We start from the raw sequence: 25,807 nt of genomic DNA on the forward strand, positions 1-25,807 counted from the left end.
TACAAGCTTTGTCCTCACAACTTACGACAGGAAGGTGCAAGGAGAAGTTCTGCTTCCTTCCAAAATTTCTTCCCACTTCAGTACACTGGCTTTTCCAGACCTAGCATCATTATGTCTCCCTAGAAGACTGAGTGACTGTTTTATTTTCAGTGGATGTATTAATAGGCACAATTACAAAGTGCATCAGAAGGTCACATTGCTCTTAGGTTTTCCCCCAGTTTATTTCCACATTTCTACCTTGAGTGGACAGACCAGGTCTCCTGAAGCTGCATATTTCACTTTCTGTAAAACGGAAAGCAATTCTCGGCTTTGTAAAACATTTTGCATCCCTTTTATGGGAAGAAATCTTTAATTCAAACAGATGCAATCACTAATTCAGATGAAGATGATGCTATGATGACAGCGCTCTCAAGTGGCTTATCAGAACGGAGCAAAGAGTTGAGGCAAGTGAAGATGCACCCACTCAGAGCCCCCCCTGCCTCGCTGAGAGGTCATCGCTGCCTACCACAGCCAGCCCAAAGGACCCTCTGCGGCTCAGCTGCTCTGATCCGCAGTCTGGAGCGCTGGCTGGAACTCCTGATGCAGGTGAGTTTGCACCAAGATGACCTAAAGCACCCGAGAGACAGACACACACATTTCTGGGTTTGCTGACTGTACGCAGAAGCAGTGAGCCGTAACGGCAGAGCCAAAACAATCAGAAGAATCAGTATCTCAAAAACACTGGAACAAAATTCAACAGGAGTTGTTTGTCAGAGACCTCAACTTGCCCACTTCCAAGCGCATACCACACATTTTAGTAATAATAATAGGATTCTCACAATGGTTTTGATGGCTAAGAGAACCCAGAGCAAATACTAGCCCACTGTGAGACGGAGAGTACTTAAAGATTCTTAAAAAAAAAAAAAATGTTGGGTGGAAAGGTAGGGAGGTAATGGAGAGAAAAGAACTAGAGGGTTTTAATCCTTTTTCTATTTTTTACACTGGCAACAAAGCTGCTGCAGGCAAAGATATTACAGGGGACATAAATCACTCTAAGTCTTCAAAAATGCTAGAGCTAAGGTTCCTTTACAAGTTGTAGGTGGTGTATTACTTTTAAAAAGATATTAATAGAAAGGCAGCACTTATTTTGGAGTCTCACATTCTCTTATTCTCCCCCCTCCTGAGATTCATTGCTATTTCGCATGGAAGCCTGCAGGATAAGCGGAGTGCTCTGCCGGTACGGCCAGGGAGAGGAGCCCAGAGTGTCAAGCCCCTGTCACGGAAGTTACCATGAAGTGGCTCAGAGAACCCGAGCACCCAGAACACCTTATCTGATTCGCTTTTTGATAAAGTCCCGCGCTCCGGATGCATGCATCACTTTACACATGACATGTCTGCAGCTAAGATAATCTTACTACTTTAACTCTGCATAGGCTCATCCTAAATTAGGTTAGTGTAACACTCCTGTGAAGAGGAAACGCGTGTACTGCAGCTTTCAAGAGGGAAGAAGGCAATTTGCTTATTTTCCTGAAGTTTCTACCAGGACAAAATGTTCACGAAACAGAATTTAACAGCATTTCTATTATTACGTAGAATATATTGACAGGTCATTTGACAAAAGGAAAATGCGAGCGTTAGAGCTACCATGTTTTTGGTTGACGGGACAGTTCCAGACCTATTTTTAACTTAGGTAGCATTCCCTTTAGACAACAGCGACTACCAATTAAGGATTGAAAGTAGTCTTACAAGTGGATGGGGTTTAAATCTTTAGATTGAAAAGGATTCTGTCTTTTTAGACAATTTAGACAATCTTTAAACCTTCGACTTTTAACAAGTCAACATTTTCAGTAGACAGGAGAAGGGGGTTAAATAAAATATTTTCACCGTACATTTTTCCCCTTAGCCTTCACTGTATTTTCATTCCTTCGCTTTTAAACTTCCATTTCTGATTTTTCACAGACATTCCTAGGAGTACGCAAAACACAAAGTTTCCTGGGAGTTTACAGCAGTGACATCCACATACCAGTCCTTCTGTGGAACAGAGTCAGCATGATTTTGGCATTTTGATAAAGGGCATCCCCTCTCATCCCCACCAAGCTGGCAAGTTTGTGTTGCTCTGAAGAGGCCCCTCCAGCACCCTTCCAGCTGCAGCTTCTGACAGACTCCTCATATGTCTCCAGGCCTCCACCGTGCTCCCAGACTCCCTTTTCTGCGACTTAATCTTGGAAAACTATCAAAGGAAACTCAGAAAGCTTCCAATCCCCCTCTGCAGGGCACATCGCCAAAGGCACAATTAAAATGTGACTGCTCTAGGGGCTGCCCATCAGTTGCATCTAAATACAGTAAGGACCAGATACGGAAAGAAAAGCCTGGCAAACAACGGAAAGAAAAGCCTGGCAAACAACGGAAAGAAAAGCCTGGCAAACAACGTGCTCCCTAGGGGCACAGCTAAGGGCAGGCACCGCCAGCTACGCATCTGTGACAGCCCCAGCACAGATACCACGGCTCCTCAAAACCCTAACACGAATCTTTGAAGGAAGTTTCGTGGAAGGTTAAACTCTGGACAAGTGTGAAAGATGGAGATCCTGAGGACTCACAGATGGTTCCTGTGTAAGAGGGAAGGAGGTGAAGGAAAAGGAAGGTTTCAGAAAGGCTGGAGACTTGACTTACTGATGATGCAGAGAAGCAGAAAAAAGCAAGGCATATATGCAAAAAACTGTCTCCGGTCTGAAACCCAGTTTATCAGTTACAACAGTGGTACGGGGAGAGAAATCACACAGCCCCATGTATTCGTGCAGGATTTTTGCCCTGCAATGCCTAAGTCCCACAGCACACTTCGGTGAAATCAGAGGATGGAAAGTTAAGGGATCCTGTAGGATGTCTGTCCACCAGGTAGGAAGGAAGAGCAGCGCGGAAAGTTAAGACAAACCAGAAGTATAAATTTAAGGCATATGAATAATGCATTTTGAACACTTGCAGGAAGACTCTTTTTTAGATACAAAGTAGCATTAATTACATTACAATGAAGGCTTCAACCAGATTAACAGGTATTTCAGGTATTTTTAATTTAAATTTCTCAGCTGGAAATTACTTTACTTCCCTGAGTGTAGAAAAGTCCTCTGATTGTTTTTAAGGCATTTTGCTATGTTGTGTATTTATTTGAGGGGGAATACTGCAATCTGCACTTTTTTTGCAGGTTGTACTTCAAGAGGATGGTGGATTTGGGGGGATAAGGAGAAGGAGAGAATTTTATGCTCTCAGCTGCTCTGCAATTGCGTAAACGCTGCCAACGCGAGCCTCCGGAGACAGCGCTGTACTACAGGCCTATGACTCAGCCCTGCTCTGGATGAAGTCACTGTCAAGTGAAAGCAAACTATTTGTTTCTAACAACATATATGGTGAACTCTAAATGCAAGTCCAAGACAAAGCTTCAGTAATTTTTCCCACCCACTTTGCTATTATTTTTTTTTTTCAAGATACTGCAAAGGAGCTCATCATTTAGATGACAGCAAGAAGAAAAGCAAACCATCTGACATCACCGTTGGTAAGCGAGCAGAAGTTCCCTGCTCTCAAGAACTAGAACCTAAGGATGATTTTTTTCCCCCCTGCTCACTGTTACTAAGATGTGTAACTAATACACAGCTATTGTTACCGGAATACAGGATTATACTATTGTATATAACACCTATAGATTTTTCCCCTTTATTAAATGTTTTTAAATAATGAATTTAACAATAGTATTCCCTTTAACTATTTAGTAACACAGGACAATTGAGTTCTTTGCATCTTTTTTTATGCTGCATTTTACTTAAAGGAAAGAGGCTCCACTTCTTAAAGGAAAGAGGTTGCGTTTTACTTAAAGGAAAGAGGCTGCGTGCCTGTTAGCAAGGATGTCATCTGGCACATCTGAACCCACCTCACATAATCCTAGAAGCAGAGTCCATGCTGTTAACACCAGAAACGAGGAACAAAGACTATCAAAGCACATTCTCTTTAACAAAGAGTTAACCTAGAGGACAATCCTGACATAGATCATTTAAAGCACACGTGCTGTCTTTGAAACTGCATCTAAATTAAGGCTGGCAATTCCTTTAATGGCTTCAAATGCTACAAATTTGTCTTGGATAACAGAGTGGGAAAGAGGATGCGCACAGAGCTGCTGGTGCCCTGCAGAGTGCAATATTAGAGTGGCTTTAAGTAGCTTCTGACACTCAGTTACTTTGTGATATTCTAGCATGGCAGCAATAAGCTGCTCCTACCAAGCAAATTCATGAAAGCATTTTCATTTACAATCACCACTGAAACATCCTAATGGGACTGAATCATAGACCAAAATATAGACCTATTCTTGCCCAGAGACTGGCTTAAGCGCATGATTCAATCTGCCCTGAATCACACTGTTGGAACTGTTAGTCCCAACTGAAGACCAGCAGAAACAATTTCAACTAATCCCTGCTTCAAAAAGCCCAGTCATCGCTCACTTACTGCATCGGGGTGGCTGGAATGGGACGCTTGTTGGAAATGGCCCTACTTGTTCTGCAGGAGACTCGGGACTCCTTTAGAGAGACCAAATTGATGGAAGAAAAATGAAAAGTGAGAAGATATAATTTAAAACCTGTTTTGTTTGTCAAGCAACTGGATTCCAGCAAAGTATCCTTTATAAACTTGGCACTTCCTTTATGTTTTTTAAAATACTCTTATCTTAGCAAGAAGACATTCTGAGAGGAAAAATTCCCCCCAAACTACAGATGATAGTTGCCTTCACTGCCAGTCACAAATTTTCTCACCTTATGCTTTATCTCTAATGCAATGCTAATGGCAACAATTTCTCGCTTGGGCTATTACACACCAGCTGGCAGAAGGCACAGCACGACGCACCCACTGGCTAAAGAAAATCTTCACTTTCACATGCTAACCCTGCAGTCACATGGTTTTATAATCCATTCAGTAAAGCATGAGACATTCATCCTCAAAATCCCACAGAAACACTACAGTGATTTGCTCATCTTACACTTTAATCTGTTATCAAAATATATATCTCTACATGGCTACTATTTGTATTCAAAGGATACCAAAACCCAGCACTTGTGAGGGGTTATATAGCACTGACCAAAACGCGCTCAGTGTTAACGGCAACAGAGCGCACAAGTTTGATTTTCATAAATTAGTGAATTATCAATCATTTTTCGGATCAGGTTTCTACCACAGTCCCCCCAGTTTGCTGTATACAATCTGCTGCAACTTAGATAAAAGCAGGCTGATAGTTTATATACACATTACTATCACCTTGCAGTAACTTTGTTTTGTGAATATACATGTGATGGGCAAAGTCCTGGCTACTGAAGTCACTGCCAAATTTAAGAAATAGACTACAAGTGCAGTTTGTTTATTTTGTCCTGTTTCCCCCTTTCCCTTGCTGTGTTGAGAAAATATATCTCACAATCAATTCTGCCAAAGGGCTGCAAAGCCTACAGAAGCCCTCTGCTCTAGGTTGGGCGTCTGCCCTTACCTGGGCTTCTCTTCAGGAATGTCACAGGCACAGCTTGCTATCAAGAGTTCTGGAATTGGATTTTTACCATGTATACTTGAATACATTTGAAAACTGCCACCTCAGAAGGCAAAAATTGTCCTAGTTTTACTCTGTCCCATCATCCAGAATCACTATTTTCTTGCAGTGCCCCAACTGGCTCTACAACTACAGGCGAGGAGGAGGATTTGCTTATTTGCCCCGTCCTCCTGTCCCGCTCCCAGCCCCACAGCTCTGGGCAGCAGGGACGGGCCACCACCACAGTCAGCCTGAACCCCTCGTGTAATCTTGTTCTCAAGGATTTGAAGAAGGAGCCCACTTCCCAAACAGCAGCAGAGTGTGCCAGCCTTCTCCTGCCACCCAGCTGCCTATGTGCAGGGTGTACGTGTTGTGTGCGCATCCCATGAGAACGCTGCAAGACCCAACACACCCTGCATGGACCTCTCTGGAAGTGCATGGATTTCAACATAGATGCACAGTTCCACGTAAGCGTCTCCCAGTGCAAGGCAAAATTAGACCATAAATCAGAATTGTCTAGGTCAGGCAACAGACCTAGTCCCACAAGACTTCCCTAAGTAACAAAAGCTGGAAAACACAGCTTGATTTCTGAACGTAGAACAGCAAGCCACAGAGCTTCTGAAGCAACAAGAAACAGTTACCAGTTTTGAGCACTGACTGTAACTGAAGATAAGAGTCATGCTCTGCTCAGACAGTCCACAAAAGGAAAGAGAATAGTCACATTTCTTGTCATGTAGAGCTTGCTAAGCACTGTTGGGGAGGGTGCGTGCACGAGGAGCGATGAGCAGGGCTCTCATGGCCAAGCAACGAGTCTCTGAGTCACCCCGCAGGATCAGGAACACATGGCTTAGGTGGGAGGCGGGCAGCTATTCCACAGCATCTCCATGTCTGCTCTGAAAAGTCATCTGCTGACATAGCACTACCTGTACATGGGGAAGGCTCTGGGGGGTGGTACTGTTTCCCCCAAGACTTGTCACAGCACCTCTTCACCTCGAGCCACGGCTGGTCACCAGGTAATAGTGGCGGCGTAAGGCAATGTCCTACAGTTTGCTCCTGCCTACATTCTCTGACCCATCTGCCCCACACCATCAAGGCACAACAGAGGGCAGGCAATGACCCTAATGCTAAAAATTCGTGTAATGGAAACGTTACCTAAGTCCTGCTTTGATTATCTCATGTTATAGATAAAAATAAGAAATATATACACCCAGACACATCCAAAACTCTTCCCCACAACCCCTTGGCTCTTTTCCAAGAGCTTTTTAAACAATCGACAATTACTAATAAAAAGCAATTGAAAGTAAGTCTCAAGAAAGTTTGGGTTTGGTTTTTGATTTTTTTTTTCTTTTTAATACGAACTTTCTTGCACTTAAGTTTCTTATTCTGGGCCATTTGTTTTTCACTGTGCTTTAATCAAGAAATTATTTTGCTTAAAACATGAGAAAGTTGCAACTTTCCTCTTCTCGAAAGGATGAGGGCAAAGTGCTTCCATCTGATATTTAAGCGCTTAAGTCTTCTTTTTACTTCTGTTCGTCCAAACACACTCCAGGAGACGGGCTCAAGTACACCTAGGTTTTGATGGCAATTAAATTAACTATCTGGAAGGAAATAAATGGACAGTCCGTAGCTATCGCAGAGGTTTCCATTGGGAAACGTAGAATAACTCTACAGTAATTCATTTGCAACAAAGCTGGGATTTTGCCAGGAATCCAAGACATAAAGCTTTAGTTTAGTTGCATTTATTTGTGTCAAAACAGTCTGGCTACATTTCTATTATTTTATATGGTTTCTCAGCAAGGAAGACATTACAATGGGCTGGGAATGGGTTGGAAATTTTTTGGCTTAGAAATGAAATCTGTGAAAAGCTGCAAGAGGAGGAGAATAAAGCTATCTTTTGAAACTTCCCAAGCCAATGGTCACAGATGAGGGTCCTATATTACTCAATGCCAGAAAGTGCGGGGCACCCCTTAAACCTTGAAAAAGATTGGAACAGTTCCCTTTTCCAGCCTTCAGTCACTGCATGAAAAATTCAACTGCAATTAGCATTTAGTACAAAGCACTTTCTGTAGGCTGACAATAGGTAGTCAGAGCAGAAAGTGTACATAACAAGAACAGAATCCTGTTTTAAAGAATTGCATGGTTTTTGTTAACAATGAAGTGATCCCCACTTTTTCCCCAGAAAATTCAAAAACTCTGCTTAGTAGCGTAAATCAAGAGCAAGAAAACAGAAGTTTAGATTAAAAAGCATCAGGGGAAGTTCAGGGACATGTTAAATGGAATTGCTTATTTTGCTGTTCCATTAAATAGGCAAGCTCAATGCATCCGACACCCAGTCCTATTCTTTATGATCACCATTCACCATCAATCATTGAAGTGGTGTGTCAGACCCGCCTAAGTGAAGTGCCCATTGCTCTCAATGCCTGTGATGTGCACTTTGTGCTGGGAGGGAGATGAAAGATGAACTATTATATCACTAAATATCTTGGGGAAAAAAAAAAAAAGATCATCTCTGCACTACATAAATTTCCATGACATTTCAATTAATCTCCTAGTGCTATTTACAGTCTGTACACTACACAACACAAGCTACCGTGCCTAAAGATAAAATATCAGAGAAGAAAAACTACTAACTGAGCCTTAGCTGAGTGATGTGACTTAAAGTAAATGTTAAAACCAAACAGCATCATCACCTTTCATACCTACATGCAGAGAGACAAAAGTGCCTGATAATTAATGCAATAAAAAAGCAGCTTTACAATCTTTGTCACAAGTTCTCATTAATTCTCTACCACTCCCTTTTCCCCTGCATATTTGCCTTTCAGCAACAGAGTAGAACAGCAAGGAAAAGCACTGGTGGCATCATGTGCAGCCACCCAGTTCTGAAAAGCATTTCAGAGTTAATGTTTTCTTACCTTTTATAGAAACCGTGAAGAGGCTGGAGACATAAAAACTGCCAGTAATCCAAGCAGAAGGCCTTTAACTTCAGCATTTTCAAATACTTCTACTGCAGCAACTGCAGTCTGCAGCTAGGTTTTAACAACACAAGACTTCTTTTTGTTATGATTTGAATGACTCAAATCCAGTCCAACACACTCCTCTCCTTATTGCTGCAGCATTAAGTGTTTCTAATTGCTACCAATACATGCAGCTCGTCATGCACATGGCACAGCACCTGCACAGTTACAGTATCCTACTTTAATACAAAGAGGCAGTCGCACAAAGGATACAAATTCATGTGCGCTCTTTGATCCTGATGGCAGTTTATCTTTCCAAAAGTCCCAGTACTACCGGGATAACCGTTATTACACAGAAATCCCACTTCTCCTTTTGGCTATTTTAGGCCATTCTAAAAGTCCTCTGGTCAAACGACGTGTATATATTCCAGTTAAGGTTTCTGAAGGACCTTTGGAAAGCATCCTTAAAGCTCACAGAACTTTGGAAAATACAAGCAATTATCTCAATCAGATCTGACAACAACTGCCCTATAATCACACCAGCAGGCTTTTTTTTTTTTTCCTTTTTCTATTTTTTTTTTAAATAGAGCAGCACACAACTCTGTTAATCAGCTCCTCCTGTGTAAATCACATCAGCTCCATTGTCCGCCAGCACCTATGAAAACTGTGGGCTCCTTATGACAGGGGAGGGGAAGAAAAAAAAAAAAAAAGACAAAAAAAAAACCAGACAGACAGGCAGAAGTGCAGACCCTCCCCACTCACAAACCAAATTATGCTTATCTTATTCCCAACACACTTTGCCAGCTAGGTCTGCGTGAGGCAAAACTAATCATCTGAGCCACATGGTGCGCGGTGGGGCAGCCCCGCCGCAGCCCGAGCCACGATAACGCCGCCGTTGCCGGGGCAGCGGGGACACGCCGGTGACATCCCGCGGGGAGCGGCCGCCGCCATTGGCCTGCGGGGAGGGAGGGCTCGGCGGCGGGGCCGGGGCGGCGGGCGGGGAGGGAGGGCTCGGCGGCGGCGGCGGCGGCAGCGGGGCCGGGGAGGGAGGGAGGGCTCGGCGGCGGCGGGGCTGCGGGCGGGGCGCGGAGGGCTCGGGAGCGGCGGCGGGGCCGGGGAGGGAGGGTTCGGCGGCGGCGGGGCCGAGCTAAGGATGAGCGATGCAAAGCAGCAGCAGCTCGGCAGCTCCAGCTCAGCCCAAAGCCGTGTCGGTTCCGCAGGGAGCGCAGAGCAATTAGCTGCGAGCTGCTTTGAAGGGAATTTCAAAATTAGCAGCGTTTGCTATTTAAAACCTCTGGCTAGACACGGTAAAAGCAGACTGCTTTTATTCTGAAAAGACAGGAGCCCGCAGTTAATTGCTATCTTTTATGAAAGACATTGGCCCAATTCTTCCATGTTTTTTCCCCCCTCTTATTCTTTCCTCTCCATACCAGCGGGCACATTTGCTTTCAAGGACCCCCCAGTCTCGCAGGATGCTCTGAGCAAGATTTGGCAGGAAACCCTCCTGGCACAAGAGAAGACTTCAATAGCAATTTATCATTTTTTTAAAGTTTTTGTTGTTGTTGTTAATTAATAACAAGTATCCTAGTGGAGACTGACCAATTCTTATGTGCAGTTTGCTGTTTACTTTTTCAGAAACTGCAATTTGGGTATTCGTCATTCTGTTGAGTTTTTGAAGATCACTAATAGTCAACGTTTAGGACGTAGCTTGCAACAGTACCAAAGAGGTAATAGGAATTTAAGAGTTCAACAGAAACAACAACAAACCCAAAATCAGAATCTGAAGAAATACTTAAAAGCAAAGATTCTGGCACTTGGACCACTGGTGTTTTGTTTGTTTTTGTTTTTTTTTTAAAAAAAACCCCAAAAAACAAAAAAATTTTTTAACACTGTTCAAAAAATACGAAAAGAATACCAAACCCCTAAAACTTAACTTGAGGGTCTTTTCCATGGAGACATATCTCATTGCCCAAGTGCCTGGATAATAAGCTATATTTAGGGATCCTTTGGGGTTCTGGTTTTGCTCATTGTCACCGCTCATTTACATAAGTGCCTTGCAACTTCTTAGAAAACTGGTTTTGTAAGTTTACTTGAAATGAAATTATTAATATGCCTGAGTAAGAATTGGCACTTTCATTAGCGAAGTAAAGAAATAGGTAAATTATGCCCAGACAACATTCAAAAATGTTCATGTCACACTTTGTCTGGTACTTCCCTAAAAATATATCGTACAGGGTAGGATAAGTGGTGGAAACAAACAGATCAGGAGAAAAGCAACCTGCATGAAAAAGCACAAACATGATATGCATTTGATTTGGGCCTTTTAAAAAATTACGTCTTTTAAAGATTCTCTTTAAAATAATCAATTGCCTGCGATGCCTGCATTTACACACTGTGATTTCTTTCTTTCAGACCAGCATCAGAGCTGGTTGCAGTGATTCCTAAGAAAACACTGTTGTTTACTTCAGAGAAGCAAGTTCCCTAATAATATCAAATACAATGCAAGTTTAAGTCTATTTTTCTTCCTGAACTCATGTTCCCTTGGGCTTCACTAGCTTGGCAATTTTCAAGACAGTGATGCCACCATGCTAAGGATATTTAGATTTTCATATCAAAATCTTCCATCCCAGCTCTTCACCCCTAATATTAGTCGCTGTTTTCCAGGGATAGTTTTCTCGAAGAGGAACTGAGTGAAAGGCCCTTGAGACCCAGTGCCTCCTGGCCAGCCCCAGCCTTCCCCAGTCTCCCTGGTGCTGCCTCCTGGCTCGGGCTGGGCTGGTCCCTTACAAAGCCTATGGTATACTGCCAAGAGGATAACACGGAAACCTTTTTCCCTTTACTTCCAAGAACAAAACAGATAGTGGGGGGGAAAAAAAAAAAAAAGTTAGAGTTTTCCCTATTGGAACATTCTTCTGCCTGAATTTCTTGAGATTCCTTTTAAAAAAAAAAAAAAAAGAAGAAAAAAGAAAGAAAAAAAAGCAGCAGCAGCAAGGAGTGCCTCATCCCGTAAACAAGAACTGTTATTCTCAGGATGAAGGAAGAAGGGGAAAGCCATACTGACAGAATTAAGCTCAAGAGACACCATCCAAAGATTTCATGCTGCAATGAGACTTATCTGAAAACTTATCCTTTGTTCATACTGCAAAGCAATTTCTTTCTCTCCACTATACCCCTTTCCAGGAAAAAAAAAAAAAAAAAAAAGCAGCTATTTGTCACCTCAATTACTTACTTCTAAATCTTAGACTTTCAGTGAGTAGAAGCTATGTAGCCATGAGTTTTCTGACAGCAACCAACACTGATTATACTGCACTGCATGCAGAGAAAATGCTAATTAGGACTTTTGCAAATGAAAAGCACCATGCTCTCAACATGTTCTTCATTTTTACTTGTCTTCCAGAGGAAAACAACAAAGAAAATTAAGCTTCATCTCACGCTCACCCTGGATATAAAACTAGTTCTTTCAGGAAGGCATTTCCCAAAACCTTTGACTTAGAATTCCCAGGCCTAATCAGCGTAGTGATTTTTTGGATGTGCTGCAGCTTCAGCAGTGGCACGGTAAGCAAGCAGCTTGCTGTAATTTTCTATAGTCCTTCAGAGTTTTGCTACGCAGAGGCAGCTCTGGCAGCAGCGTACTGAAGGCTCTGACAAGTCTTTCAAAAACAGCCACTAAAAAAAAAAAAGGGCAAAGTGGAAAATCATATAGTACAACACTTCCTTTTTTAGGGATGGTGTCTTGTTAAGCCATGAAGCTCTGAGGCTGAAGTAAAACAATTCACCGACGAGGGAAAGCGTTGTATAAAATAACCCCAGCAAGAAGTCAGTGCCTGCTAGAGTTACTAGTACACCCATTTCAAACATCGGGTTGGGAAATCAGGAAAATTGACCTGTCTTGCTACACCTTTAACCTTTCATTAAATACATAAATTAAACTACTGTTATTTACTTACTTACACCCTTATAGTGATATGCCAGGAACATTCCTGAAAAATATTTCACTTGCCCAGAATAACAGTGTATCTGCCTACTAACATGGAGTATACAGAAATCGTAAGCCTCTAGTAAGAAAGCCTTTCATGACTTTCACAACTCCAGGGTGAAATCAACCGCCACACACAAAAACTTCATGCTAGCAATTTGTACATTGTGGAGCTCAAGAGTATCAGGAGACCAAGATAGTGTGGTTCCCACACTAAATTCCACGATACTCCCTGGGCACACCACGTTAAAAAGTGGGGATCATAGAAGGAATACATGTAAGGTGTACAGAAGATCTTTGCGCAACCGAAGGGGTGCTGAAATAGTTCCTGGGAGGCTTTAAGGCCTCGTTACGCACAGAACAGAACAACACACAAAGCTCCTGTACATTGGGTCCCTTTCTTGATCCTGGAAATCACTCTCCACATGGAAGTTGGTGGGAAAATGCTCTGGCTTGCTCATACAAAGAAGAAGGAAGGCTTTCATGGTAAAGGCTCTGGAGAACCAGATCTCTCTTCCTGGCTGCCTTATGCACTCTGGGTACCGCTTCAGCAAGTATCCCTTCCCAAGCAGGGAAAATGGAAGAGCTCTGTTCATAGGGAGCTCTCGGGCTCTGCCGCGCTGTTGTGACACCTGGACACGTTGGTGACATGGTCTATAGAGACGCCTAGAGAATCAGGGACATAAAGTCAAGTTCTCTCCCCTGACCCGCTCCCTCCCTTTACTTCCTTTACCCCCGCTCGCCCTTTAAAGGGAAGCTCTGCTTCCTAGAAACCCTCCAGTAACTCAAAACAAAGTTATTTTGCTTCAAACAGCTCTCAGATTTATGCAACTCCCCCACAGATGAATCTTAATCGTCACTTGGTACTATTCTTCATTTTCGGTTATTAAGCCTCTAAGCTGCCAAAATTTCATGAAATACAATAGTAAGAAATTTGCTGTTCTTTTAATGCTGAATATCTTTTCTGCATGTCTGTTCTCGAAACTCATACAAGCACCAGTTGATCAATTTGTTACAGAAGACAACAAATATGCCATGAATATCTGCAAAGCTGAAACATTTAAATTTCTGGATCATTTGAAACAGGTGTGGCAATACAACACTCCAGAAGGCCCACATTAAGATTTAGATATTATGGAACACAAACTTTTCAGCTACCAGCTGAAAGCTGACGGAGTCCAACTCAAAATACCCAGAACAAATACTGTGCAGACTATGAAAGAAATTGCACAAAACAAAATATACATACATATAGAGAGAGCATGCTAATTTGTACCGATTTTTCTCTTTATAATGGACATAAGCAATTTTTTCACATTAGCTCTTATTCTTTACCGCACTGGGCTTTTCTCTGATCTTGCCATTGCGTTACTTTCAAATTGAACCTACGGAATCCGAGCGCAGTCTAAATAAATCCAGGGGACACAAATGGATCTGTCTGGTGGGGAATCTATGTACAGCTGAAACGTAACAAAATGAAAAGTCTGGATCTCAACGTTCCAGAGCAGGTGAGAACTAGAAGAGTGGTTCTTTGAGAGCAAACTTACCTTGTTGATGGGGACAGGAACTTAAGTGAGCAAAATGCAAGAAAAATAGCCTGACTAGAAAATACCAATTGCTTGACAGGACACCGGCTGGCTTCATGTTAATTGGCACATTCCATTTTATGGGTGACTCAAATGCAAATTTGCTCAACAGGTTTATGAGAACACATTCAGTAATAAGAAGTCTTCTACCATCTTTCATTTTACTTAAAAATAATAGCATTCATTCTGTTTAATTAAAGCTCCAGAACAGGCTTATTTGATCTACCGAAGTCGACTAGATTTTTACATGGCGTTTCTTCAATAATTATTTAACCCTAGGAAAAATTCACTGGTTTAGCTGATATAACCTGGAAATTTCTTTAATGTCTCCTCTACGATTGTTTTACTCTAGAGTATTTAAACATCAAAATTATTTCATTCGTAGTTAAAGAGTAGCTTTTTACATCCTCTGGTAACTCCCAGATATTATTTCACCCCAATTCTCAAAATTCAAAAAGACTTACCCCAGGCAAGTGCATTTAATTCCAAATAACTTTTTATAAAGACAGTTCTGTAAAAAAATTTGCAAGTATTCTTAAGGTTATCTGTTTCAATTAGTTTAGGAGATGTCTGAGCACAGAGGTTTTATAAAAGTGAATGGGATAAAGAAGAAAGTCTCAAAATCTCTGATAATTTACAGCTTAAAAAAAATTGTAAACAAAGGTAGAATATAAGCTGTTATAAAACTATTGTTTGGAATATAAAGAAGCGCGATCAAGGACTCGATCCCAGCCTGCATCTCTCTGTTGCAGGCTTAAGACGGCATTACCCACTGAGCGCATACTAATGAGAGCCAAGGGCTCTGAACTTCCCACGCATACTGTGCGTGTTCAACTTACGGTTCACGAGGCCATGCAGCGATGGCAGCGGCCATGTTGACGGATGTTGAATCACGTGGTCTCATTTTATTGAAAAGAGTTTACAACAGGGAAATATTCCATGTTTTTATGATCTCATAGCAACTTAAAATGATTCAACCCCCACAGTCTCTAGAAAAGATGTCTATTCAGTGCAACTAAACCTATTCAAAGAATATTCCCTTTTCCCACCAAATGTTAAAATTCAGCCACTTCTTACATCTAATCCTTCTCCATCTTTCTCACTGATAGCCTCCCATGGAAAAAATTCCACTGGAAGGAAAATCTTCATAATGAAATCTGCAATTTTCACAAAGATCTATATAGCCTGGAATAAAAATGGCATCAACACCTGGTTCTGGGAACCTCATCCCAGAGAATGGTAAATCACAAACCAGCTATATGATGTTCTTGCTAAAATAAGTTCCCAGAAAAGCCGGGCGGGGGGGAGGAGGAGGGAAGTGGACATTGTTTCCTGCATTGTCCTACCACACAATGAAACACTGTTCCAGTCAAACCAGGAGATGGGAACAGAACTACAGTCACAACTGGACATTGTCCAGTGTTGCTCTGCTGAGCTGAAGACAAAGATACTATTACAAGATAATATTACAACATAGGGCGGGTGTGTTTGTTTTCAGGAAATGATAATAAGGCATATGCTTTATTTTCAGAAAACCATACACTGGAAAATAATGGAAGATTAATAATAGAGAGGGCCTTTAATTTGACTAAGCTTAAACAGAACAGTTTCCGCTAATGTTTTGTTCAAGCAAGGCTAAAACTACATGATGTGGGAAAAAGTCACACCCTCAATCCATAACATCTCTAAAGGAAGACTTGTACCAAAACAACCGTCAGTTGGAGAGAAAGGGACTCTGCCCCAACTTAATCAAAGGAAGTCTGTGACTTTGATGCGCTCTTTAATGTGCAACTATGAGAATAAAAGATGCAAGGCGCCCATTTGATATGCAATGTTAACAGTGCGCTAAGTACTTTTTTCTAAATTGAGTGATCAAAGTAAAATCTCAGTTACTGCAATGACTCATATGACAGTACTCTCTGAAGTTTATACATGTACTTTTATCAAAACGCTGAGCAATGGAAAACAGGAATGACATTTCGACACAATCAGTATTGTTCACTCAAAGCAGTATAAAGCTGCCAGGGAAGGTCAAATGTTTTCAGCACAATCTAAGGTTATAAAAATCTGAGAGAGAGATGGTTCGCCCATGTGTGTGCACAAACACACCTTCCCTCCCTCCCCTTCATGCTCCCCTGAGAACAAATAGACAGCGTTTGAAGCTAGAACTGAGTTTCAAGTTGGAAATCCTGGAAAAGAACAAACTATCCCCTCTCAAACAGAAAAATCCAGCTATTTGGTCAATGCCTTTACTGGTTATGCATTGGAAGGTAAAGTTATGTGATGTAGAGCCGATACAGAATAGAGGTCATTTCTATTGTTTCAAACCTAAAATTAACATCTATACTACTACAGTACCTGAGCGGATCAGTTGAGATGCTGCTTCCTGTTTCCAACGAGGTCCTGGGATGATAGCAAAAGAATAAAATTATAAAGTATTCAAACTATTCAAAAATACTATGTCCTTAAATGTCAAATGCTTAACGACTTTACGTTTTCCTCCCTTTTATTGACATTTTCTAATACTTAGCATGCCATTAAACACGCATATAAAAAAACCCCCAAAACAACAAAAACGCCAAACAAAACCCCCAACAGCCATTTCCTATACACTAGAGAAAAGGGATGTACAGAAACATTTTTGCTGAACTGGTCAAAACGTGATCAATTTTCAATATTCTAAAGGCACTCTACCCCTCCATGTTTGTTATACATGAACGACAATACTTTGTTCTACGAATGACTGACGCAAGTTCTGCTGTATGCACCATTACAATAAGCATTTCCAGAACCCGTCTTCTACTTCCAGTCTTGCACTGTGTGCACTTCGCAATAAAATCTCCGCTCAATTCACCTGCAGCAGTGCGGACCCTCGGAATATCCCAGCATATCCAAGTATTACAGCCTGACTTAGGAAGGGGCAGAAACTTCACACTGTAGATGCTTGAGAACTTCGGGCAGTGCAAACATCCTTCTTGAAGGTGCCAGCTTGCCCCACAACAGACACATCTGCATTAACTCTCTGATCACGCCTGCTGAAATTTGTCCCTGAGCATAATCTGTCTTTCAGCAAGTTATGAAGTTAACGTTGAAGCTTAGTTTAGGGGCGTGTGTGTAATTTCAAGATGCAGAAAACGTCCTCACCAGAAGGCTTACTGGCAAAGAGTAGCATCAGAGGAGGGCAGCGTACATAAACCAAATCGTGATCACAGAAGAATGGCACTGTGCAGTCACAAGTACGTATCCCCAGCCCCAGTGCTCTCATCCTCAGTATATCCACTACCCCAAAATAGCCCAGTGCATACAACAGGGAGCTGGCAAAATTCTGCGAGAGCCTCGTTAAATTCCATTCTTATATTTGCCCTCTTGCTGACTTTTCTCATGCTGGCCATCAGATTACTTAATTTCTTCGCTAACGGAACAGTCATCCTTACGCTCCATGGCTTTGTGCTCTCTACCCAAAAAACCCCACCTACAGAGTCTTCCTGAAGAACTACTGGAGCAGAAAGTTCAGTTAAGATACTGAAAGTACCGAGGTGATTACAACTACAGTTATGTTTAAACAGCAATATTTTAACATGTAGTGTGGTATTACTCATTAGACTTGCTCTCATTATGCATGACTTCAGGTTTATTCTAAACTTATATACGATATAGCTAAATTTCTAGGGTGAAAACAGTTTTCCCACAGGTTGTAATAAACATTAGCCAAAGCCTCATAATGAACACTCCATCACCATGTTAGAAATTTTTAAACAGTTATTTGCATTTATCCATTTATATCCCTTACACAAACTGCCACAGATCAATCTTTGCTCATATAATCATAAATGTGTATGGTCTATGGAGGTTCATAAAATCAGCATTAGAATTGCTTTAATAATATTTACAGTGGGTATTTGTAATTCAATCGCAAATCTTTACCTTTAATCCCAAGATTACCGGTATGTTTACAAAAATAAACAGGGTTGTGTGAAGGGTGGAGGCCATAAACACAGCACATGCAAGAATTAGCTGTACAGGAATGGAAACAAACCATATTGTCCAAACAGCTTTTAACTAAAGCACTAAAGCTTTAAAATAGCTTTTAGAAGCTTATTCCGCCCTGTAATTTGTTTGCTTTCAGAGTTCAAGATTTGTGAATAGTGATGAATATTGAGGGGGTGGCTTACATATGTTGGCTTTGTGTCTCGTTGTTAGTTTAACAATTGAGAAGGGTGAACTTAATTTACTTATAATTAAGTTTACTGCTTACTACAGCGTGCCACGGAAGTGCCAGCCTGCTCACTGAGCGTGACTTTTTGCCTTGCTTTTAACGCAGATTTAAAGAAAAAATCTTAACAGTTTTGGCCCTTCTTACTATAAATAAATATTTAACAGCCCCTGTCTTTGTGCAGTGACAATATGTTGCGCATAAAGAAGAGATGGTAATGAGACACAAGGCAGCGCTGATTAGCCCCAGTGCAACCTTGATTGTGGTGCCGAATGACATTGAGCACGTTGTGACCTCAGGGACTCCTTAGACAATCACAAGTAGCAGGATTACAGCTTCATTAAAAATACCTCATTTTCTTTCTGAAGACAGAAACTTAAACTGCACGTGTTTTCAAAGATATAGGAAAAAGCACAGTTCACACAGCAAAAATCCCCAATTTGGGGCTAAAACACGGGTACCAGGTTCTATTTTTACTGAAATAGTTTTCTAGAAATTTCCCTGCTGCCACTAAAAGCAGTTGAGTGCGCTATTAGTAACGGGGTTTATGTACTTGGTAACTGCAGTTAAAAAGCCCAAAACAGAGAAAGGCACAGACCTGACCAATGTGGTAGCTGGCAACACAGAGCGGCAATAGCTGCCAACGTGCTCAGCGCCCAGCAAGTCCCACAGGCACCGGGGTGGTGGAAGAGCTTCAAAAGTTTATCTGCTTTAAAGAAACTGTGTAGGTGGTGGGCAGCCCACGTCACAGAGAGACCCGCTGTGGCTTTGGCCCTCTGTGTAAGGTCACCAGGGAGCCCTCCTGCTGGAGGCACAGAGGCAGACAATGGAATCTTGTATGATAAAGTCTCTATGTTAGAAACTTCCCATCCTTGTACAATTAATTTCTTCAATCCAGTACAGAATCAAAGCAGCCCTAGGGAGAAAGACTTCTTACTGGTTTTCTCATGTGAAGATCAGATATGAAAATAGTGTCATGCACAGGAAAAGCTCCATGAGCTGGACTGAAGGAATCTCCCTGGACGAGAGCAACAAGCAGATCACAAGTGGTGAGCAAGACAGGGACCAAGACATACACTAAGGAGGGTTATGCACCCAGAAAAAGCTAAAGCCCAGCTTTTTAACCTGGTCACCCACCCAAAGATTCAACTTGCCACTGTGGAAAATCTCAGGAGTAGACCGACAACACAGAAAACTAAGTTTAACAGCCAAGAAAAAAAAGCCAGTAGAGACAGGAGAAATCCAGTCTGAAACTTATTGAAAGATCTGGATTTGGGGTACAGTAAGTTAGTTAATTCTTATGGAATTTACAGAATAATTTTCGTATAATCAGATAATCACGCCCCTTCTTTCTTTACATCTCAAATCCCATTTAAATCTTTTGGTTTCTTTCCAAACACTGCTCAAAGATGGAAAGTTAATTTAAAATATAAAAATAACCCAAACCCTGAACACAGTATCATTAAGCTACAGCAAACAAAATACCTCATTTTACACGAAGTCATTTCAGGAATGTCTGTTTCCAGAAAAATAAAAATACATCTATTTTAGGTTACTTCAAAGCACAGTTTGTTTGTTTTGTTTTTTTAACAAATTAACTGGACAGGAAAAAAAAATTGCATTGCTCTAAAGAAAGCAAGCAGGAAGGCCTAACAGTCCTATTTGTTTATTCCTAATGGGCACTGACTTAGTACATTTGTAGTCCAGAAAGAAATCCATACACTATCTAACGATAAAGATATTAAAAATACATTATTAAAAATATAATAGACTTGTCTATATAGGTACATTTTCCACTTTGTACATACACAAGAAATTATAAAAAAAAGAAATCAACAAACTACTATTAACTGTAGAACAATGCCCAGGGAATTGGCTGAAAATTGAGCTAACAGACTTATACCACCACTAAACAGAGAAAACAAACTGCAGAAATATCTCACATTACCAGGCAAAAAGGCTCTAAACAACCCTGCAGGCTGTTTTGTATCCTGAGTTTGTTTCCTGTTTCCATGGAGTTTGCAAGTTCCTTCTAGGTAGGGAGTTGAGGAAATGTGCACCAATTTCACTGATGAGCCAGCTGAATGACATCTCTTCGTCATGTAAATGCTTGACATTTTAGAGAAAAGGCAGAGGAATCATTGCATGAACTGTAACTAAAGTTGGCACACAGGGCTACACCCAGTTGGATTATTTGGAGCTAACATGGTCAGCATGAAACTTGAAGGATGGGTGTAATTGTTGGTAATAACACCCTCTTTCAAGGCTAAAAGAATTATACAAAATATAGATACACACAACTCCTGAATTACAAACGTGCTTAGAGCTTGCATCTATTTCCATCAGCTAGCACAGGAATCATAAGTAGCCCACTTCTGCAGGGTATTATGCAGAAGAAAATAAAAATATTACCAAGAAATCATTGGTCTAAAATTCAGACAGCTGCTGTCTCATTCAGCAGGTATCCACAGAGAAAAAGAGTAAATACAATTCTAGTTGAGAGTTCTTTCCTGAAGCAAAAAACAAAGCCACGGGCTAGAACACTTGTTATTCAAACTGCGTATACACGTTACTCATCCAGGTTGTATAGTGAGCAAACCTGAGGGTATAAGATTCGTGGCCATTGGGTATTTAAAAAAATCATATCACAAAATGGTTTTGCAGATTTAAGTGAGACACACAATTAGCTTCTTAGTACCTTGAGCGATGATACAAGTTCTGTTTTATTTTGCTTTTTTTTTGTGATGAAAGAACCTCATTTTCATAAATACAAAAATCAGTCTTACTGAAGATGAAACTGCATAAGATGGAGTTCCTTCTACCATATGGACATAGAGAAGGTAAAGAATGAATACTTTGAAGAATTGACAATCTTAAATCTTCCTTTCCTCAGCTGTGATAATAGACAAGGAGCGTTATTGATCTGGGAGACAGCATTACAAATGGAGACCTTAATTTAAACTGTTCTGTCTTTCAGTATGGATCAGTGACAATGCAAATCATTACTTCTAAGAAAGATGTCAATGTGATTGCAGCAAGTCATCACAGAACCGCATACAGGAACCATGCTCTTGCTGACTGGATACACACAATATAGTCATTCTGGTAGCCCAGTACTGCATCTCTGCTATAAGCCTTTTACAGAGCAGTTGTCAAATCTCTCCACAGAGTGCCGAGTTCTGTGGAGGTCCTGACCAGGCTGAGCGGATAATCTTGTGAGAGTCCCCACCCTGTGACAGCTCAGTACAGCTGCCTCCCCTTCTCAGGGTCCCGCGGGCAACTTCCAGCCCTCCAGGCTCAATTCTACCGCATAATGCTAAACTGGGATAGGAGCAGTCCGTTTCCATCAGTGCAGATGGCTGCAACCGCTTCATTATTTGTTAACCAGAGGACAAATGAGGCCACAGCACTACCTATCTTATTGCTGACAGAAGCTCCAAATAACTACGTATCCTAAGCAGACATTCTGCAAACAGCAAGAAAAATTTCCAATTTGAGAAAAGCCAAGATGTTTTTCTGGCATGAAAATGCACAATGGTGGCAGATTAAATAATTGGAGTTGAAGCAAATCCACAGCTTGATCCCAAATAAAGACTGTTTAAATATATCATCTTTTGGCTAGGGAAGTGAAATTCACTTGGAGCATCACAGTACAAAGATAGACCATCTGCAAATGGCAACTCAGAGTGCGTGTCTATGAGGGGAAAAGACAGTTCTGAGCTCTATCAAACCTTTCGTGCTAGAAGCAGCACGGTATTGCATCTTTTTAATGCTGCGGAAAGGAATGCAGAATAATATATTAAATATTTAAGACACTGTACTAGATATTGCTCAGTGAATAATTGCTGCTTGTCAGAGTTTCTTCGTATGAACTGGCAGCACACAGAAGAAAGGGAATCAGGAGGCAGATGCCGAGATACTCCACACGTTCAGTTTCAAAGGAGGACCACATTATTTCCTTACATTCCAAAGTGCAGTTTCATTAAATGGAAATATTTACCCTTGCTTGAGGAGTGTATGAAACCTAGCGCTGATGAATGCTTTGGATCCCAGACTTAGTACTCCATTTGGTAGGTAAGCCCAAAGCATCTAGGGCAAAAAGAAGGTAACAGAAGGATCATACTCAGCCAGAACAACACCCTCCCACAGAAACAGAACTGGAGTGATATTCCAGCCATTACATCAGTCATCAAGCAAAATCACCCCTTCATATTCTGTGTGAATTTGCTGTAAGTCACTTCTTTGAGCCCTGAGAGGATTCCAGGATGTCGAGGCTCGACACACAACATGCTTTAGCTACAAGTGGAAGCCATAATCACCAAAGTATCAAGCATTGCACAGTCTCGTGCCGCCTTCGTGACGCTGCAGTTTAACAACATACAGAAAGCTGTGTCACCTTCAGTCCGCTCCCCTTCACTTAGTTGCCCACTGACCAAGCCCCCAAAGCACCCACAAAATGAAGTTACTTAACAGAGAACTAACAGAAAAAAGTAACAAGGTAACATTTGCATTAACTTCCCACCTTTAAATTCTGCTCAGGGAGTTCCCCCTCATTAGTGGAGCCTGGCTTTGCCCAGAGGTCTGCCAAGCCATCAGGGAGGACACAGGCTGAAAAAACCCCAGAAGGCCCTGAGCCAAAGGGACCCAGTGGCTAGCAGTGCCGCATTCACATCTCTTCCACGGCCCTTTGCCTCATGTCCCAAACAAACGGCCCTGAAGAAACAAGCTGTGGGAAATTCCAATTTGAATATCATGGACCAGAAACTAATGAAGAGATTGGGCTTCTCCCAGAAATTAGGAGGAATCTGATGGATATATGGCTAGAAGCTCTGCCGTAATATCTTTTCTGGCTGGAGAATCATTTATCAGACATGCAGCTGCGTCCTGCAGTAATTAGTGCAATACAAGTGACTCAAGATACCTTCAAGAACTGAAGGCAGACTCGTGTAACAGCATGCATATCTTACTCCTGCACATCTGCCTTGGCACTCCCACGACCACTGCCAGAGATAAGGCACTGGCCTGGACGGATGCACCGGAGTGACGCACCATGGCTATTCTGACCCACTGCTTCCACCAACTCATTACTGCGCTGCCATCCAGTTCTCTGGGGGACACGCTGCAAACTAAGACAGGTATGGTGCAAAGGCAGCAGCTCTCGGGAAACATGTAATGCTTCTGGCAGCTACATTCACATGTGGATTCAATTCAGAAAACCTGCCTCAATGTAGCCTGCCTGAACCATAGATCTAAAAGTAGAACAGCCCAGCTCCAGAGGTTTCCGCAGAATTGCGTGGGTAAGTAGGCCAGAGCTAAACATCACTCAATGACTCGCTATTAGTAATTGGAACAAAACCTGAAAATATAGTTCAAATTCAGCCTTTCTTTTGGATATATAATTTCATAGTTTTACTGACATAACTATGAAAAGGCACCATTCACCTATGAAAAGGCAGCACTCAGAAGGAAGGACTGAGAACTTTAAAGAATACCATTGAAATTCTTGCTTTTAATTTTCTCTTCTCGTACATTGTGCTCCCAATATTGTAATGAACCATTTAGATAAGGAAGTACTTAAATAGGTGTTTAATGCTGCTCTTAGAAATAAAGAGCTTTCCTCACTTGGGGCTTGGATGACTTAGATTCCTGAGTAGAGCTCTGCTGGGTCTAGAGGTTTTGCGCAGCTCTGAGCTGGAAAGCCCACGTTGCCCGTTCTCAGGGCACAGCTCAATTTCCCAGGTCTCCAACAGCTAGGGCTGGGTCACAAATCCGAGCAGGCAACTGATTGTTCAGAAAACCAGCTGATTTATACGAGTTTTTTGTTGTATCTCTTCCAGACACCACATGGCTAGGTGGCCAAAAGGTTTGCTTCAAAGATAGAAACAGAACGGAGAAAAACAAGAGCTTTAGGAAAACTCCAAGCACACTTTTCTACTTGGCATACTAGAAATGTAACTGAATTTGGGTTGAGCTGTGTGCAAGCTATATGCACAAGCTTTCTTTCCTTTTTCTTCCTTTAGGAGGCTCCCCTTTGCATCACAGGCTTCTGTCATAATTTTGGGAGTGTTCAGCACAGAAGCATGCCCAAACACTTATTTTCACAACAAGCTTTCCAAATTGAAATATAATCACAATATGTCGAAGAGATTTTGAATCTGTAAGAAAAGCAGCAGCTAGGAAACAAAGCCATCTCAACACGAACCTAAAAGCCATGAGAAAACAGACAGACTAGGAAGCTCTGTTGGCCTTTGAGAAGAGTGTGCACAATTAAACTGAATTTCTGTAGACAGACAACAGAATTATATTAAAAAAAACCTCAGGTTGTGCTTGTACAAAGTTGGGGCCTGCATTCCTAGAGTAATCTGCAAGAGTAACAATGGGAGGACTTGGAGAAGATTCCTTTTCAAGAAGTGCTCTAATTTTAGTTTCATAATAACACATTGTACAGTGAAAGATGTTACTTGAAAAATTAACTTAAAAAAACTCCCACCAGCTAGATTAATTCCAGCAATAACATCTAAAGGTTAATGGCCCTGCCGTTTAAGTCTCTTCACCACTATGTCTTACAACACAGTTTCCCGAGTTCACACCAATCATGTACGCCTTGTATTTAGCCACCCCAGCCTTCTACAAGGTTTTCCAAAGGAGCTACAAACCCTCCAGCCCTGAACCCTGGGGGTGGGGGGGGAAAGTTATCGAGGAACAACCCTCATGACAACAAACGGTTTAGAATTTATTATCCACTGAACATCTAATCAGCGTTGTTTTTCAAGGTGATATCTTGCCAGAGGAACTGATTTCATATTATAATACTGCAGTGATGTGGTTTTGGGTTTGTTAGAAGTTAAGCCCGTTATTTAAATTACACTTATTCCCAGAGTTACATGAAGATCAGATGTTTATTAACAAGCTTCACTACTATTTGCAGCTCAAATTTAGAGCCATGAAAACAAAACCAACCCATACATGCAACATGGGAATTGAGGTTTTCCAAAGAAGGAAGAGAAAGTGCGTTGCTGATAGCAGCAGACGATTGTATATAACTCAATTTGAAGACATTAAAGTTTCCAGATCTATGTTTAATCCTCTGTGGGGCAAAGGTCCAGCATGCTAATGTAATCCGAGAACTGAAGTGTTTGAAAACGTCTTGTTCAACAACATGGCTGGACAAACTTACTCTCCATTAAAAGTTCTCATCTGTGTCTACTGTGACCAGAAGCAGCTACCCTTCCCTCTTTTGGTTTGCGTATCATCTGCAAAGAAAGCCATGTTTATGAGACATAAATCTGAAAACACTTTAACATTATGTGTAAGATTTCTTGATTACTGTGAATTAAGCACTTACAGTAACCAAGTTAAACTAACTGCTATCCTTTGTGTGACTGCTTACCCACAGCGTAAGCGAAATCATATCATTCCCAGGGAAAAAGCGCAGAAACTTCAATATAGACTCTGCGTACATCCCCATACCAGTATCCACCCAGGTACCACAAAGACCTACATTCCACAAGTCTCCTTGCATGGCATTGGAGATCACTTGACCCAAAAAAATAA

The 25,807-nt window shown here is 41.5% G+C and overlaps 1 protein-coding gene across 15 annotated transcripts in view; it reads right to left on the reverse strand.

Moving 5' to 3' along the window:
- Positions 1-25,807, reverse strand: part of IQSEC1 (IQ motif and Sec7 domain ArfGEF 1) — a 352,209-nt gene that overhangs the window by 137,693 nt on the left and 188,709 nt on the right. For 8 of the 15 annotated variants that reach the window (XM_074603167.1, XM_074603176.1, XM_074603168.1 and 5 more), the window contains one exon: positions 16,399-16,443. The exons of 3 other annotated variants lie outside the window; for them this stretch is intronic. In XM_074603167.1, the coding sequence (XP_074459268.1) occupies positions 16,399-16,443 (45 nt within the window). Of the gene's footprint in view, positions 1-8,436; positions 9,304-16,398; positions 16,444-25,807 lie in introns of those variants that run through there. 4 more of the 15 variants (XM_074603172.1, XM_074603181.1, XM_074603182.1 and 1 more) reach the window with 4 other exon arrangements.

Source organism: Larus michahellis, chromosome 10 (assembly GCF_964199755.1).
Source record: "Larus michahellis chromosome 10, bLarMic1.1, whole genome shotgun sequence".
Lineage (NCBI taxonomy): Eukaryota > Metazoa > Chordata > Aves > Charadriiformes > Laridae > Larus > Larus michahellis.